General features: G+C 51.7%; 1 protein-coding gene across 1 annotated transcript in view; it reads right to left on the bottom strand.

Moving 5' to 3' along the window:
* LOC307081763 (teneurin-3) overlaps nucleotides 1-15,362 on the bottom strand; it is a gene marked incomplete at both ends in the record, with an annotated part of 115,185 nt that overhangs the window by 5,574 nt on the left and 94,249 nt on the right. Inside the window, 7 exon segments of the mRNA XM_079745085.1 lie at nucleotides 769-1,004; nucleotides 1,795-1,970; nucleotides 2,592-3,475; nucleotides 6,225-6,379; nucleotides 10,196-10,428; nucleotides 11,845-11,865; nucleotides 13,850-14,099. Of these exon segments, the coding sequence (XP_079601211.1) occupies nucleotides 769-1,004; nucleotides 1,795-1,970; nucleotides 2,592-3,475; nucleotides 6,225-6,379; nucleotides 10,196-10,428; nucleotides 11,845-11,865; nucleotides 13,850-14,099 (1,955 nt within the window).

Raw genomic sequence — 15,362 nt, 5'->3', positions numbered from 1 at the left:
TAGGGTTAAGGTGCACTATGGTTAGGGTTAGGGTGGGCTAGGGTTAGGGTGAGCTAGGGTTAGGGTGCACTATGGTTAGGGTTAGGGTGGGCCAGGGCTAGGGTTAGGGTGGGCTAGAGTTAGGGTGGGCTAGGGTTAGGGTGCACTATGGTTAGGGTTAGGGTGGGCCAGGGCTAGGGTTAGGGTCGGCTAGGGTTAGGGCAGGCTAGGGTTATGGTGGGCTAGGGATAGGGTTAGGGTATGCTAGGGTAAGGTTAAGGGTGGGCTAGGGTTAGGGTGGGTTGGGGTGTTGAGTGTGTTGATGATGGCTGGTTTAATCCGCTTCACCTAGCCTTATCTGGCTGAGGGGTCTTTGTAAATTGTAACAGTGTGAGGGAGGCTTAGTATGGGTGTCTAGAGCCAAGATATATCTAGATCTGTCCACCTTGATCTGTAATTCTAGCTCTGTTCATCTATAGTTCTGATCTTTTAGATCTGTCCATCTAGAGCTGTTCTTTCAGATCCATCCATCCCGATCTGTCTCAAGCTAGGAAGATATGTGCTTGTACATCTTTCTCTCTAGATCACTTAATCTGGAGCCATCTTTCGAGATCTGTCTTAAGCTGTCTGGAGCAATCCACTGTCAGGAACGAGGTACAACTGTCAGGGTGCCGAACTGGATCGTTTCTAAAACGAGCCCGAACAGAACCAAGTGTTGGTACTGGGCCGTTGACACAAGGGGGGGGACGCGGTCCGAACACGATGACCCGGAGGCCAGGGACGACCTACTCTGAGCTTGCGTCCGAACACAATGACCTTCCCGCGGCTCTGCTCCTTGCGGAAGCGCCACTCCACCAGGTTCTGGCCGGTGTCTCCGGGTAGGCTCATGTTGCGGCGTGCTACGGTGGGGTTGGCGGCGCCGGCCAGGATGTGAGGCTCGGTCTGGTAGTGGGTGTCCATCCCGTTGGCGTAGGAGATCCTCAGGGAGTTGTCAAAGCCCACCTGGTAGCTGCTCCTACACTGGTCTGGAGGAGCAGAACGGAACACCATGAGATACAACCCAGCAGAACCAGTAGAACAGAACCAGTACCACTAGCTCTGGATGCTCTCCCCCGGTGGGACCAGTAACATGATGTAATATAAGAATTCCTATCTACCCAGGCAGAGATACCTTTAGGCTTTAAATGGAATCAGATGTTCACAGAATTAAAAGCGGTTGAATAAATACAACAAGCATGCAAGGATCAAAATGAATAAAGGCGTAGATGCTAACTGAAAAACTGCATAATCATTGCTTTTATTCAGTTAAAATCATATATTTTAATGAAGGTAAAAAAATATCCTCTTGCCTTGAATTTGTTTTAGTGATGTAAAACCAGCAGACATTTAGATGTTAACTAACGAGATATTAGAGAATTACTGATTCTAGATAACGGAACGAGGCAGGGCGTGCAGTACTGAGAGGCCGGTGATCTACTGGATCATGATACTGACCCGACTGAACTCTGCCTCCCTGACCCCAGCGCTGTCAGATAACCTCTCAAAATCGCTGCATCGCGTCAGTCCGGATGCACTTAAAGCGATGTACAAACCAACATCGAAACATATGGAGAGTCGCATAATATCCACGCTGAAAACAGCATGGATGTGAAACAGCTCAACATGTCTCTGAACTGGGTCAGCGGCGTGTCTCTGCACTGGGTAAGGAGACGCGTTCTGCAGCGTCTGCTGCAGTGGGAACAGACCAAACACGCGGCAGGTGGAATGACAGCACTTCAAAGAGCTGCTCAACCCTGAGAGTCGGCGCAGCCTCACCTTGAGTGAGCGTGTAGAAGGCTTGCAGTGTGGACGTGTTGGTCGTTATGCTGATTTCCTCGTCAGTCAGGGAGCTCTCGATGTCCACCGTGAGAGCGCTGTTCAAGTCGGTGTACAAGTTATTCACCGTTCCCGTGGGAAACGTCACGTTCATGAGCCGCCCTTCGCTGTCATAGCTGTTGGAGACCAGGGAAGGAAAATGGCAGATATTTTAAACGTGGAAAAAAACGGCTTTGCAATTGCAGCACTTTGCCTTTCAAGACCGCTGGTTGTTTGAGTGTAGCCTTTCACTCTGTTTCATTTAAATGTCCTTTTCTGCAGAAACTTTGCTGAACCAGAAACACTCTGGAGCGGGATGTAAGGGAGCCGTGCGACCATCTTGTTGAAACGTTTCAACAACGACCACTTTGAGGATTAAAGAAGACCCTCAACCTCTGTATGAAGTCAGCCTTGGGGTTGATTACCATGTCATCCTCATGTCGGCTAAACACTTTTCCCCTCTTAGTTGCAACCCGCTATAATTAAACATTCCCAGACAGAAAACGACGTCCTGACAATGGCTGTCAAACAGGTCACCATGGTGACCCCATTACGCCTTTAGAAACAGTAGAAAGTGCCGGAAACAAAGCGGGAGCAGTGTCTTAAACATAATGACCAGCTAATGGAACTCAACCTGGTGGAACTCAGAGACAGGAACTGAGCCAGCTGAACCACCTAGTAGAAGCAGAAGCAGAGAAGGGTGATTGGTGGAGAGAGAAGCCCCTCAAATTAATTTAACTTAACGAGGTCATGCTCACTCATAGAAGGTGGTCCAGCCGATCTCCGAGGTCTTGGTTGCCAGGAGGCCGTTGTTGCCGTGGTAGGTGAGCAGCACCAGCTCCATGCCCTGGGCGGTCAGCGTCTTCAGCCCCCCGTTTGTGCCCATCGCCAGCCAGATCACCTGGTTGTCGGGAGCAACGATCCGCACCGGCATCCGGTTGGGGTCCCGCCGGATCCGCAGGGTGTTGCCGTTGCTGTCGGTGACGGCGGTGACGTCGTTGTCAGTGCTGTAGCTGAAGGAGAACTTGGGCTCGCCGGTGAGCAGGCTGGCCGTGTGCTGGTGCGTCCCGTTCAGGTCGAACACGTACAGCTCCTGGACGTCTGGCGACGCCACCTCGTAGGTGCTGGCCGTGGAGCCCAGGGCGGGCCCGTTCCTTGAGACCGCCCGGATCCGGATGTTCCCGAGGTCGGCCACATACAGCGTCCCGTCGGGCGCCGCCACCAGCGAGGACGGCCCGTTCAGCCGGGCGTCCTTGGCGTATCCGTCCCCGCTCTGGTAGCAGTCGCAGTTGGCGTCACTCTTGCAGTCGCAGTCGGAGGCGGCGCCGGCCAGGTGCGTGATCTCCCCGCCCACTGACACGCGGCGGATCCGGCTGAAGCGCCGCTCGTCCGTCTCGGCCACGTAGAAGTCCCCGTGGTATGACACGGCCAGCGACACGGCGTTCTCCAGGGGGCTGAACCGCGCCCGCTGGCCGGCGCCCGGGCGGAGCTCGCCCCCGGACAGCGGGCAGTGGAGAGGCCGTCCGGCCGCGATGCTCACCTGGCCCGCCTCCGTGATGCGAAGCACGGTGTTGCTGTCCAGCACGTACAGAGAGTTGTCCATGGGGCTCACGGCCAGGTCCGTCGGCCACTCCAGGATCACCTGGGACAATACAAGGAGGAAGGTACTTAGGAGTCAGACACACTTGGTTAAGGTTCCTTAGGAGTCAGACACCCTGTTTTAAGGTTCCTTAGGAGGCAAACACTCTTTGTTTATATTTCCTTAGGGGACAAACACACTTTGTTAAGGTTCCTTAGGAGTCAGACACCCTTGGTTAAGGTTTCTTAGGGGACAAACACTCTTTATAAAGGTTCCTTAGGAGTCAGACACCCTGTTTTAAGGTTCCTTAGGAGACAAACACTCTTTGTTAATGTTCCTTAGGGGACAAACACTCTTTATTAAGGTTCCTTAGGAGTCAGACACCCTGTTTTAAGGTTCCTTACGAGACAAACACTCTTTATTAAGGTTCCTTAGGAGTCAAACACCCTGTTTTAAGGTTCCTTAGGAGACAAACACTCTTTGTTAATGTTCCTCAGGGGACAAACACACTTTGTTAAGGTTCCTTAGGAGTCAAACCCTGTCAGAAGGTTCCTTCCCTTGGGGTGGGGGGGTTCTCCTGAAGAGGCTCAGCGTCTGGGGGTGTCCTAAGACCTGGTACTGGGAGGACTAACGGCACTAGGGGCGCTACAGGGGATTATATTGACTATAGTTCTAGTATTGTATTACTGCGCGGTGGATTTATACAAATTTCCCTCCACCACCAATGGACCCTTCTCATGTATTAAACATAGCCTCTCCTGTGCTGCTGTCTCTCCAGGAACCGAAGCATGACCTCCACATGTCTCCAGCAGCTCATTTGGATCCAGAGAACCAATCTGCCGTGGTTATGACAGTCTTATGCTAATGTGTCGGAGAGTGAGACGTAGCAGCTGATGGATTTGGCCTTGAAACGGGGAATTGTGTCAGGAAAAACGCTGAATTGCTCCTGAACCGACGTCTCCCAGACGGTAATTAAAATAAAATTCACAAATATCCACCGCCAGCCAAACCCCGGGTTAGAGAACCAGGCTGGCAGAACACGGCAAGACTAACCAGGCTAGCAGAACCAGGGGAGCAGGACCAGGTGAGCAGAACCATGAAAGCTGGTCTTTGCTGGTGGGCCATGAAAACCTTTATCTGCTGTGGCCACCCTGAACACAGAGACACAGAGCTGGGTCTGATGGGTCTACCAGGTTCTCAGGGTCTACCACGGTCTAATGGGTCTACCAGGGTCTGATGGGTCTACAAGGTTCTTAGGGGGTCTGAGGGTCTACCACGGTCTAATGGGTCTACCAGGGTCTGAGAGGGTCTGAGAGGGTCTAAGGATCTACCAGGGTCTGAGGTTCTACCAGGGTCTGAGGGTCTACCAGGGTCTGAGGGTCTACCAGGGTCTGAGGGTCTGAGAGGGTCTACCAGGGTCTGATGGGTCTACCAGGGTCTACCAGGGTTTGAGGGTCTCCTGTGGAAGGGGACTGTATTACTGCTGCGGTGGACAGGTTTCATTCATTTCTAAACGTTAAGTTAAACCTGTTTATGTTGACCAACATGCTTTCTAATGAATAATTAGGAACACAACGAGAGTCCGGTACCTTGTAGGGGGAGTTGTACCGTACAACCTGACTCTGTGAAACTAAAAGCTATTGTTCAGCATCATCTTGTGGTCATGATTTAACCCAGTCTCCTCATGTAACAGCTGCTCTCTTGCCGGTCCGAGCGCTAGAGGAGACATCACCTCGTCTAAGCCGGGAGGAGGAGGGAACAGGGAGGTCTGGAGGCTGATGGGTGAAAATCTACATGTTGTATTGTTTTCTTTTGTCTATCTATGAACTTAAGTTTTGTTACTATTTTGTGTGATATATATATGTATACATTGCCTGCCTTCTATACTCCTTGTGGGTCATCTAAAGTGTGAACCTTTGAGTTTCGTGTGATGCATTTTATTGCCTGCCTCTTCCTATGTCTTCTTTATGATGTGATCTGTTTCCATGCAATCCTTTGATGTTTGGGCCTGTTCCTTGACCCCCTGGCTAGCGTTGAGGAAGCAAAAGGTTACATGGCACGGCCGCGAACCCCTTCAATGGCATCCTGGGGAGCTTCGATTGTAGAGATTACCATCTGGTAAAACAAAGCCTTTTGGTTTATTGGGGGACAGACCCTCTTCCAGAAACCAACCAAAGTGAATAAGAACTCATTACTTGGAACACTCGGTGGACTTCTCCTAGCGTACCTTTAGAGAATGAAGTAAGACGCAGGGCGAACTCCCATCTGAGGCCTCAGATTATTATTATTGTATGCCTGTTTTATTATTTGTTGATGCATATTGAGATGTATCTTTGTTCATACTTTTATTACAAATATATGTGACCAGCAATTGCCTACAAGTATTGTGTGCTTTTTGCATCTAAATATCTCACCTGTCTTAGACGCAATATCTGATAGAGAAATTGCCACGACAGTGAAGGCTGGTAGTGAGGTAGGAGTGAGGCCCGTTACTCAGACCCTCTCTGCTCTTCTGGAAGAACAGTCCTCTTGACTCCTCACCTGACTTTCAGCAGATTATACTCTGTCCTCAAACCGTTGAGATGGACATTCTGTTTCTGCTTTGGATCCTCCATGAGATTCCTCAGCTGATCATCAGATCAGATCTCCTGATCAGATCCCCTCATCACGGTGTGATGTGCACGTGGAGGGGTAACTATGAAAGGGTGAGTGCTGCTTCATGGGGGGTGAGGGCCAGCGCGGGGGGCAGGGTGAGGCCCAGCAGGAGGTGGGATGGATGTGGCCCAGCGGGAGGGAGGGGGGGGGGGAGTACCTGATTGATATCCATGCTGCTGTCGCAGGTGAGCGGCCGCGCAGACGTCAGGTCGTTGGAGCCCAGGAAGGTGGAGATGATGCCGTTCTGGTCCACCTTGCGGATGGTGGTCCCGTCCACGAAGTAGATGAGGCCGTTCCGGTCCACCGCGATGCCTGGAGGAGGAAGAGGAGCAGGAGGAGGGGAGGATGAGGAGAGGGGTTGAGGAGGAGGAGGAGGGCTTAGGGGCGTGTCCGAGGGGCACATGGCCCCTCTCCCAAAATGCGATTGGCCGACCCAAGTGCGGGCCTGACTAAACCGAGAGTTGTTCCAACTCTAAAAATAATTGAACATGTCGATCAATACAGAGCAGAGAACGGTTTGAACACATTTAGGGCGTTTAACAGACGCTTTCACCCAAAGCGATTTACAATAAGTACATTCGTCAGAAGAAAGGCGGGAGCACGGGGCGAGGCCATGCAGGCGCCAGGTGACTCTGAACATGTGAGTCTTTCGTCGGAGCTGGAGAGCGACTCTGGGATCCTAAGTTGACTGTCTGGCGTTGTTTTGTGGCCCGGTACTGAGGGAGTTCTGCCAGCCGGCTGCAGCGGAGGCGACAGGGGGGGCCGGGAGGCGTGCGGCGGAGACTCGGTGACCAGAACATGGCGGGAACATGTGTCTAGCTTGGCACCGTATTATTCAGGTCACTGCAGAAAGCACATCCATCAATAATTCAGCCGGCTTTTCTGCTGGTGCATAATTTGTCAGCGCGGAGAGGAGCGACTGCATGGGCGTAGGCCGGCTCACCGCCCGGGGGGAGGCTGGGGGAGACAACTTAGGGGTGTGGGGGTGAGGTCTGTGGGGGCGCGGCCGGTCGCTTCAGCAGGGAGGGTCCCGACCCCCCGACTCCATCTGATAAGTGATGAGTGGAGGAGCGGAAATGACAGCTTTCACCAATTTTCGGCTGAAAGTGGTGAAATGCAGGCAGTTGCCATGGAGACAACGGCAGGCTAAATCATCCGACTGACAGAGCCGCGGCTCAGGGTACCAGTCGCTCACACCGCCCCGCCCACTGAAGATATATTAACACAGCTCCCTGCCTCGCCCACCCCCGCTCCCTCTGTCTCCCCCCACACTCTCCTCTGTCTCCTCCTCTGTCTCCCCCCCAGTCTCTCCTCTCTCCCTATCCCTCCCCTACATTCTCCTCTCTCTCCCTATCTCCCCCACTCTCTTTCATCTCTCCCCTCTCCCTCTCTCTCTTCATCCGTCTCCATATCCCTTCCTGTCCCCCATTCTCCCCCCTCCCTCTCCCCCCTTTCTCCCCCCTCTCTGCCTGAGCACAAACGCTGCTGTCAGCCGTAGTGCCCCTCAGCCTGTGAGGGTTTCTCACCCTCAGCCCACGAGGAAGAACACTTTTAAAACGTGTTGCTTTGGATCTGCTGAACAGAAATACAATCTGTTAAACTGGGTGAGTGTGAGGGTGTGTTTGTGTGTGTGTGTGTGTGTGTGTGTGTGTGTGTCTATATTTATCTGCAGACTAAGGTTTATTCCATGCAGAGATGTTAAGGAGGTGGAGGCGTTTTGAAGAAGGAGAAGGGGATGATGGAGGAGGAGACGGAGGAAGAAGGGACGGTGGTGTGGGTGGCAGTGGTGTGATGAGGAGGAGGAGGTGGAGGAGGATGATATGGTTTAGGGGGGTGGGTTAGGAGGAGGTGTCGGTGGGGGAGAGCCTGGGTAGGAGGGCGGGTAGGAGGGAGGGGAGGAGGAGTAGGAGGAGGAGGAGGAGAAGGATGAGGAGGAAGAGGATGATGGGGAGGAAGAGGAGGAGAAGGAGGAGGGATAGTCCCAGGCGAGAGGCTGACAGCTCGTCGTCTGACAGATGAAAAGTGTCACTCTTGGGCAGAACTCCGCCAACATGAGGAGAGGAAGGGAAATAATAAAAGCTCTTCCGCCCACTCATCATTAGTTCATCTCCTCCTGTCTCCCTGCGCTCCAGCCTGGTGTACTCTTCACTATCATAAACTTCTCCTATACTCTGCTTTCCCAGGGACAGCACCCTATAGAGTCCCTGCACCCTATAGACCAGCATCCACACTAAGTGTAGAAAGTGCTTTCTCAGTGATATATCCAAGACCTGGTTTCATGTGTTTCCTGACTCTGACCTACTTCAACAACCAGGTGAGGAGTTCACAGATCCATCTGATTGGTTAGCGATTGATTTGTGTATTTAGTTTCATCATGTTTGATTAGATCATGAATTGTTGGCAGTTGATTGTAATATTTGACTTCATCTTGTTTGATGAGATCATGGTTTTAATCCTTTTGTCTGGGCGTCACATGGAGCAACACGATAGGTTCCGGTCCTGCATTGGGAGAGGTAGAAGAGGACCAGCGTGGGACAGATGATGGACGTGTTGAGATGTGTTCTCCAGGTCCCACCTCTCTGCTGATATAATGTGTGAACGTCTGTCGTCTTCCACAGAACTTCGGAAGATGGATGTGGTAATGGGGAAGTCTGCAGTCGGCCTGATGTTTACTCTGTGTGGAGGAATATTAATCGTATTCTCTGTGAATGAAGTCATAAAGCGTGGAGCTCCCCTTTCTCTGGGCTCGTCTCGTTAAAACCTCGTTCCCTGAGGGATGTCTCGTTTCTCAGTACGCTTCCTGTGATCATGAAGTCTACTCTCCACGAGAGTGTCGCTAAAACAAGTGTGGACCAAAACAACAGGAAGGCCCTCTGGTGAGCAGGTGTAAGGATACCTTTGGGTCCTGAGTAGACCAGATGTTCCTGGGTCTCAGGTTCCTTTCAGTCCTTAGTGGACCTTTGGGTCCTGAGTAGACCAGATGCTCCTGGGTCTCAGGCACCGTTGGGTCTCAGGTAGCTTTGGGCCCTAGTGGACCAGGTGGTCCTATGTGGACCAAGGGTTTCCTGGTCTCAGGTACCCATGGGCCCTGGTGGACCAGGTGGTCCTATGTGGACCATGTGTCCCTAGTGGACCAGGTGGTCCTAGTGGACCAGGTGATTCTAGTGGACCAGGTGATTCTAGTGGACCAGGTGATCCTAGTGGACCAGGTGATTCTAGTGGACCAGGTGGTCCTAGCCCTAGTGGACCAGGTGTCCCTAGTGGACCAGGTGTCCCTAGTGGACCAGGTGATCCTAGTGGACCAGGTGATTCTAGTGGACCAGGTGTCCCAAGTGGACCAGGTGTCCCAAGTGGACCAGGTGTCCCTAGTGGACCAGGTGATTCTAGTGGACCAGGTGATCCTAGTGGACCAGGTGTCCCTAGTGGACCATGTGGTCCTGGTGGACCAGGTGATCCTAGTGGACCAGGTGTCCCTGGTGGACCAGGTGTCCCTAGTGGACCAGGTGATCCTAGTGGACCAGGTGTCCCTGGTGGACCAGGTGATCCTAGTGGACCAGGTGTCCCTAGTGGACCAGGTGATTCTAGTCCTAGTGGACCAGGTGTCCCTAGTGGACCAGGTGATTCTAGTCCTAGTGGACCAGGTGTCCCTAGTGGACCAGGTGATTCTAGTGGACCAGGTGGTCCTAGTGGACCAGGTGTCCTTAGTGGACCAGGTGATCCTAGTGGACCAGGTGTCCCTAGTGGACCAGGTGTCCCAAGTGGACCAGGTGATTCTAGTGGACCAGGTGTCCCTAGTGGACCAGGTGATTTTAGTCCTAGTGGACCAGGTGTCCCTAGTGGAACATGTGGTCCTGGTGGACCAGGTGATCCTAGTGGACCAGGTGTCCCTAGTGGACCAGGTGATTTTAGTCCTAGTGGACCAGGTGTCCCTAGTGGACCAGGTGATTCTAGTCCTAGTGGACCAGGTGTCCCTAGTGGACCAGGTGTCCCTAGTGGACCAGGTGATCCTAGTGGACCAGGTGTCCCTAGTGGACCAGGTGGTCCTAGTGGACCAGGTGATTCTAGTCCTAGTGGACCAGGTGTCCCTAGTGGACCAGGTGGTCCTAGTGGACCAGGTGTCCCTGGTACCTTTGGGTCCGGTGAGTGAGGCCTCCGGGGCTTTGCCGCCGTCCCCGCAGTGGTTCTCGTCGAAGGGCAGGCAGTGCTCCCCGGTGCCGGCCACGACCTCGGCGTTGGCCGTCAGCTCCCTGGTGCCCCCCAGGGCCCGGGGCCGGTAGATCCTCCGGGAGTTGGTGTCGGACACGTAGAGCTGGCCCGACACCGGGTCGGTGCTCAGGTAGTAGCGGTGGGCCGGGTTGTTGCTGCTCACACACAGAGGAAACACACAGATTACTGGGGGTCCGGCAGAGCCCAGGACTTACACGTTACACACATTATATTATGATGTGTGAATGTATCACATAACATATGATATAATATTATGTTGTGTTACATGACAAAACATAACATTATGTTATATATTATTTTATATTATATTACATTACATTGCATGACATTACCTAATATCACATAACATGATGTTATATTATGTTTAATTGCATTACCTCACATATTATTTCATAATATTATGTTATATTATATTAAGTTATACTATATTACATTACATTACATTATATTATGTATATATATATGATATATTATACTATATTATATTAAATTATATTATACTATTTTGTCATGTATTACTATATTATGTTCTGTTATACTATATTATGCTACATTGTGTTATATTATACTATATTATATTAAATTATATATAATATATTGTACTATATTATATTATACTATGTTATACTATATTGTGTTGTACTATACTATATTATGTAATATTATACTATATTATATTAAATTATATAATATATTGTACTATATTATACAATATTATACTATACTATAATATATGCCGTTATATTCAACATGACTGTTGGCTGGCAGCAGAACAGGGAAGCATGCTTTATGAGACATTTAAACACAACAGGTGGAGGGACATAACCTTTCTATTCGGGAACGACTGACATAAATGACATTAAACTGCTGCTTGAGTGCTCTGATGGTGTAAAAATGGATGCAGTTACTGTAAAAAAAACAGCTCATATTCCCATTGAGTCGTAAACGTTCTTTGAAGGCCGACTGAAGCATTATGTCTCCTCCAGTACATAATGCTGATCTACACCTAGTGCACTGGTACTGATGGTCTGAGGGAGAGAGGGGGAGGGAGGGAGGGGGTGAGAGAGGAGGGAAGGGGGAGATAGAGAGAGGGGGGAGGAGGGGGGGGGAGAATGAGAGAGAGAGAGAGAAAGAGGGATTAGGAGAGAGAGATGGGGAGAGAGATATGGGGAGGGAGAGAGAGGGAGGGAGGGAGGGGGTGAGAGAGGAGGGAAGGGGGAGATAGAGAGAAGGGGGAGGAGGGGGGGGAGAATGAGAGAGAGAGAGAGATGGAGAGAGAGAGAGAGAGAGAGAGAGAGAGAGAGAGATGGGGAGAGAGAGAGATTGGGGAGAGAGAGAGAGAGAGAGATGGGGAGAGAGAGAGAGAGAGAGAGAGAGAGATGGGGAGAGAGAGAGAGAGAGAGAGATGGGGAGAGAGAGATAGATGGGGAGAGGGGGAAAGAGGGATTAGGAGAGAGAGATGGGGAGAGAGATATGGGGAGGGAGAGAGAGGGAGATAGCGAGAGCGTTGGGAGAGCAGGAGAGATGAGGAGAGGGATTGAACCACATACCTGTGTCTAAAGTCTTTGTTTCTACAGCAGGCGGAGGAGACAGGAGGAAGGAGGGAAGGAGAGGAGAGATAGTATTTTAATAAATACAAGGGATAAGTATTCAAGCAACTCATTCATGCTACCAACGACTTATTGGATATCAAGGCCTATTGATTAATCCAATAATAATTAAATTCCATAAATAACATTTACTAATCCCACAAATTCAAGGGGTTAAAGACGAGGAGGAGGAGAGGAGAGGCGGAGGAGAGAAGTGGATGAGGAGAGAAGAGAAGAGAAGGAGGAGGAGCCTGAGCAGCAGTTGACTTGTGACAGAGTTGCTCCAGTCTTAGGGGTGTGATCCTCAGAGGATTGAGAGGTGAGCGGGTTCATCCCATCCTGCTGCTCGCGCTCAGCGATGGGGGTTGATGACAGTGTTGTGATCTGACTGGTCTCTGGTCAACGGTACGCTCATGTTCCCCCACCAGGCTCATCGAACAGCCAACCCCGGCCACAGCGGACCTCTTCATTTGGGTCATGTCCATCTGGGTCACTTTATTAAAACCAGCACAACGGTCTGCCCAACATTCAGATATTTTATCCGTCTGTCCAAGAACATTCCGACAGTTTAGCAGTCTGTCCAACAACATTCAGACAGTTTACCAGTCTGTCCACCAACATTCAGACAGTTTACCAGTCTGTCCACCAACATTCAGACAGTTTACCAGTCTGTCCACCAACATTCAGACAGTTTACCAGTCTGTCCACCAACATTCAGACAGTTCACCAATCTGTCCACCAACATTCAGACAGTTCACCAATCTGTCCACCAACATTCAGACAGTTTACCAGTCTGTCAAGCAACATTCAGACAGTTTACCCTGTCTGTCCAACAACATTCAGACAGTTTACCCTGTCTGTCCAACAACATTCAGACAGTTTAACCAGTATGTCCAACAACATTCAGACAGTTTATCAGTTTGTCCACCAAGCAGATAAAACCGTTATGAAACAGGGCAGTGTGTGGTGGAGATCTTTCTGCACACACTACACTACTTCACATTTCATTACCTTGGGTTACATTCTAGCTCCTCATATTGAATATTGATTAGGTTGTCTGAAAGAAGCCTCACATTTTAATCACCAACGAGAAGGCCTTGTGGATTAATGTGTTCAGCTGTCTGGACGCAGAGGACCGGTTTCGGTATCGTGTCCTACATACCACTGTTTCACCGACACGCCAAACTCTCTTAGAGACTAAGCAATCAGCGCGAGGCAGCTCAGGCCATCAGGACCAATGGGCTGACGGCTGGGTAACATTAATACTCCTGTCCACTAGATATCGAAGGCATATATGAATGGTGCTCTGGACAATGGCCCAATAATTACCAGCCGCTTTGAAACAGCCGAGAGCTGGTATGAACGCTTCAAAACCGGAGCGTAAATTATGTCAATTACACACCGAGGTGAAAACGTCTCATCCAATTACCCAGATGGATGTGGAGGCGATTCTCACATTCTAAGGGAGATGAAAAGATGTCTGAAGTCTATTTGAGTGGTATTCTGTTGAGGATAAAGACGCCAAACAGCACTCCAGTCAGAGGACGTCAGGGAGAAAAAAAGGCTAAGTCGGTCCTCGTGGCCATGAGATCAGGCGGACTGGACTCTCCAAACCAAACAGTGTTCTCAGGGAACATCTGGAGCGCCCTCACCTGAGCTTCATGACACTGGATACGTTCCAGAGAACATCTGGAGCGCCCTCACCTGAGCTTCATGACACTGGATACGTTCCAGAATACATCCGGAGCGCCCTCACCTGAGCTCCTTGACACTGGATACGTTCCAGAATACATCCGGAGCGCCCTCACCTGAGCTCCATGACACTTTATACGTGCCAGAGAACATCTGGAGCGCCCTCACCTGAGCTTCATGACACCGGATACGTTCCAGGGAACATCTGGAGCGCCCTCACCTGAGCCCCATCACACCGGATACGTTCCAGAGAACATCTGGAGCGCCCTCTCACCTGAGCTCCATGACGCTGGTCACATTCCCCGACGGGTAGATGCGGCGGATGTAGTTGAAGTCGCCGACGTAGAGGCTGCCGTCGATGCCCCAGGCCAGCGCCACGGGGGCCAGCAGCTTGTTGCCCTGCGCCTGCCCGTTGCAGCTGGGGCAGGATATGCTGCGGCGCCGGCCGTTGCCCATCACCGTGGAGATGACGGGAGGCTGCAGCGAGATGAACTGGTTCTCCCCACTGCCCTTGTAGAGGATGCCTGGGAAGAGAGCAGCCACAGGTGACATTTCACATCAATGTCCCTCCCGTTTAGCCCCGTCAACCCCCGAGCCGGGAAGGAACCTGCGATCTGTATCCATGGCAACGCAACCCCCCCCCCCCCCCCCCCCCCCCCCCCCCCTTCACACGGCAGGTGAGGCTTAGCTTGTACAACAAAACGACAGAACAAGAGCCTGCTGTGAAACATCTGTCAGGAACGAGATGGTGCTTTATTAATCCTGTTCCTCCCTGACAACATCGGGTTCTCAAAGCACACCTGAGGTTTAGAGCTTCACAGGCTACCAGCGGCCGCAGAGAGCTAAAGATACCGCAGATACAGAAGAGAGAGCGTTCCTCGTCGTGTGTATCGGGAACCTCCGTGTTGTCATTAACGTCAGTGCTTTGAATGTTCTCACATCTTTAAAGTAGACTCTAATGTGTTGTATTTGCCGCTTGGTGCCGGCTTTTATCCGGAGTGTGTTGCAGTGAGTGCGTTCGGAGCGCGGCGGCCCCGAGATATTTATAAATGATGATTCATGGACTCTGCGTCACGCGGGAGCAGAGGAAGTGTCTGCAACACTCCCAGCAGCGGCCGGCGTCCTGGCTTGGGATCTCCCGTCAGCAGAGCCCATCTTTTATTCAGCGCCGCCGTGCAGCCAGGTGAGCTTCAGACGGCCGGGCGTTGCCGGGCGTCGCCATGACTCAACATAGGAATATTTCGTCTTCGGAGCAGAGGGGCGTTCCAGGCAGAGAACGCGGCCTCTCCGCCGAGGGCAGGGGAGAAACATCAAAGCAGAGTGGTGCATGCTGGGAGTCGTTAATTATTAGGCTCCAGCGGCACGTTTGAACGCAGACGCCGTCTGTGTCCTAATTAAAGGATCGATGACACCCGGCGCATCGCGGGGTCCATCACCCCCCCTCCCCTGAAGGACAAACCGGAGGACGGATCCGGACGGAGCGGGGAGCCAGAAACCAACGCTAACAAAGACAGATCGCCATCACAGCGTGACCTTCTCCAGGAGGGGAGAGAGGACCAGGACTCTGGGGACCAGGACTCTGGGGACCAGGACCCTGAGGACCAGGACTCTGAGGACCAGGACCAGGACCCTGGGGACCAGGACCCTGAGGACCAGGACCCTGAGGACCAGGACTCTGGGGACCAGGACTCTGAGGACCAGGACCCTGAGGACCAGGACTCTGAGGACCAGGACCAGGACCCTGGGGACCAGGACCCTGAGGACCAGGACCCTGAGGACCAGGACTC

The sequence above is a fragment of the Pollachius pollachius genome, assembly GCF_949987615.1.
Source record: "Pollachius pollachius genome assembly, chromosome: 10".
NCBI lineage: Eukaryota > Metazoa > Chordata > Actinopteri > Gadiformes > Gadidae > Pollachius > Pollachius pollachius.
Note: the sequence above shows the minus strand (reverse complement) of the source record. Positions and strands in the feature narration are given on the sequence as shown.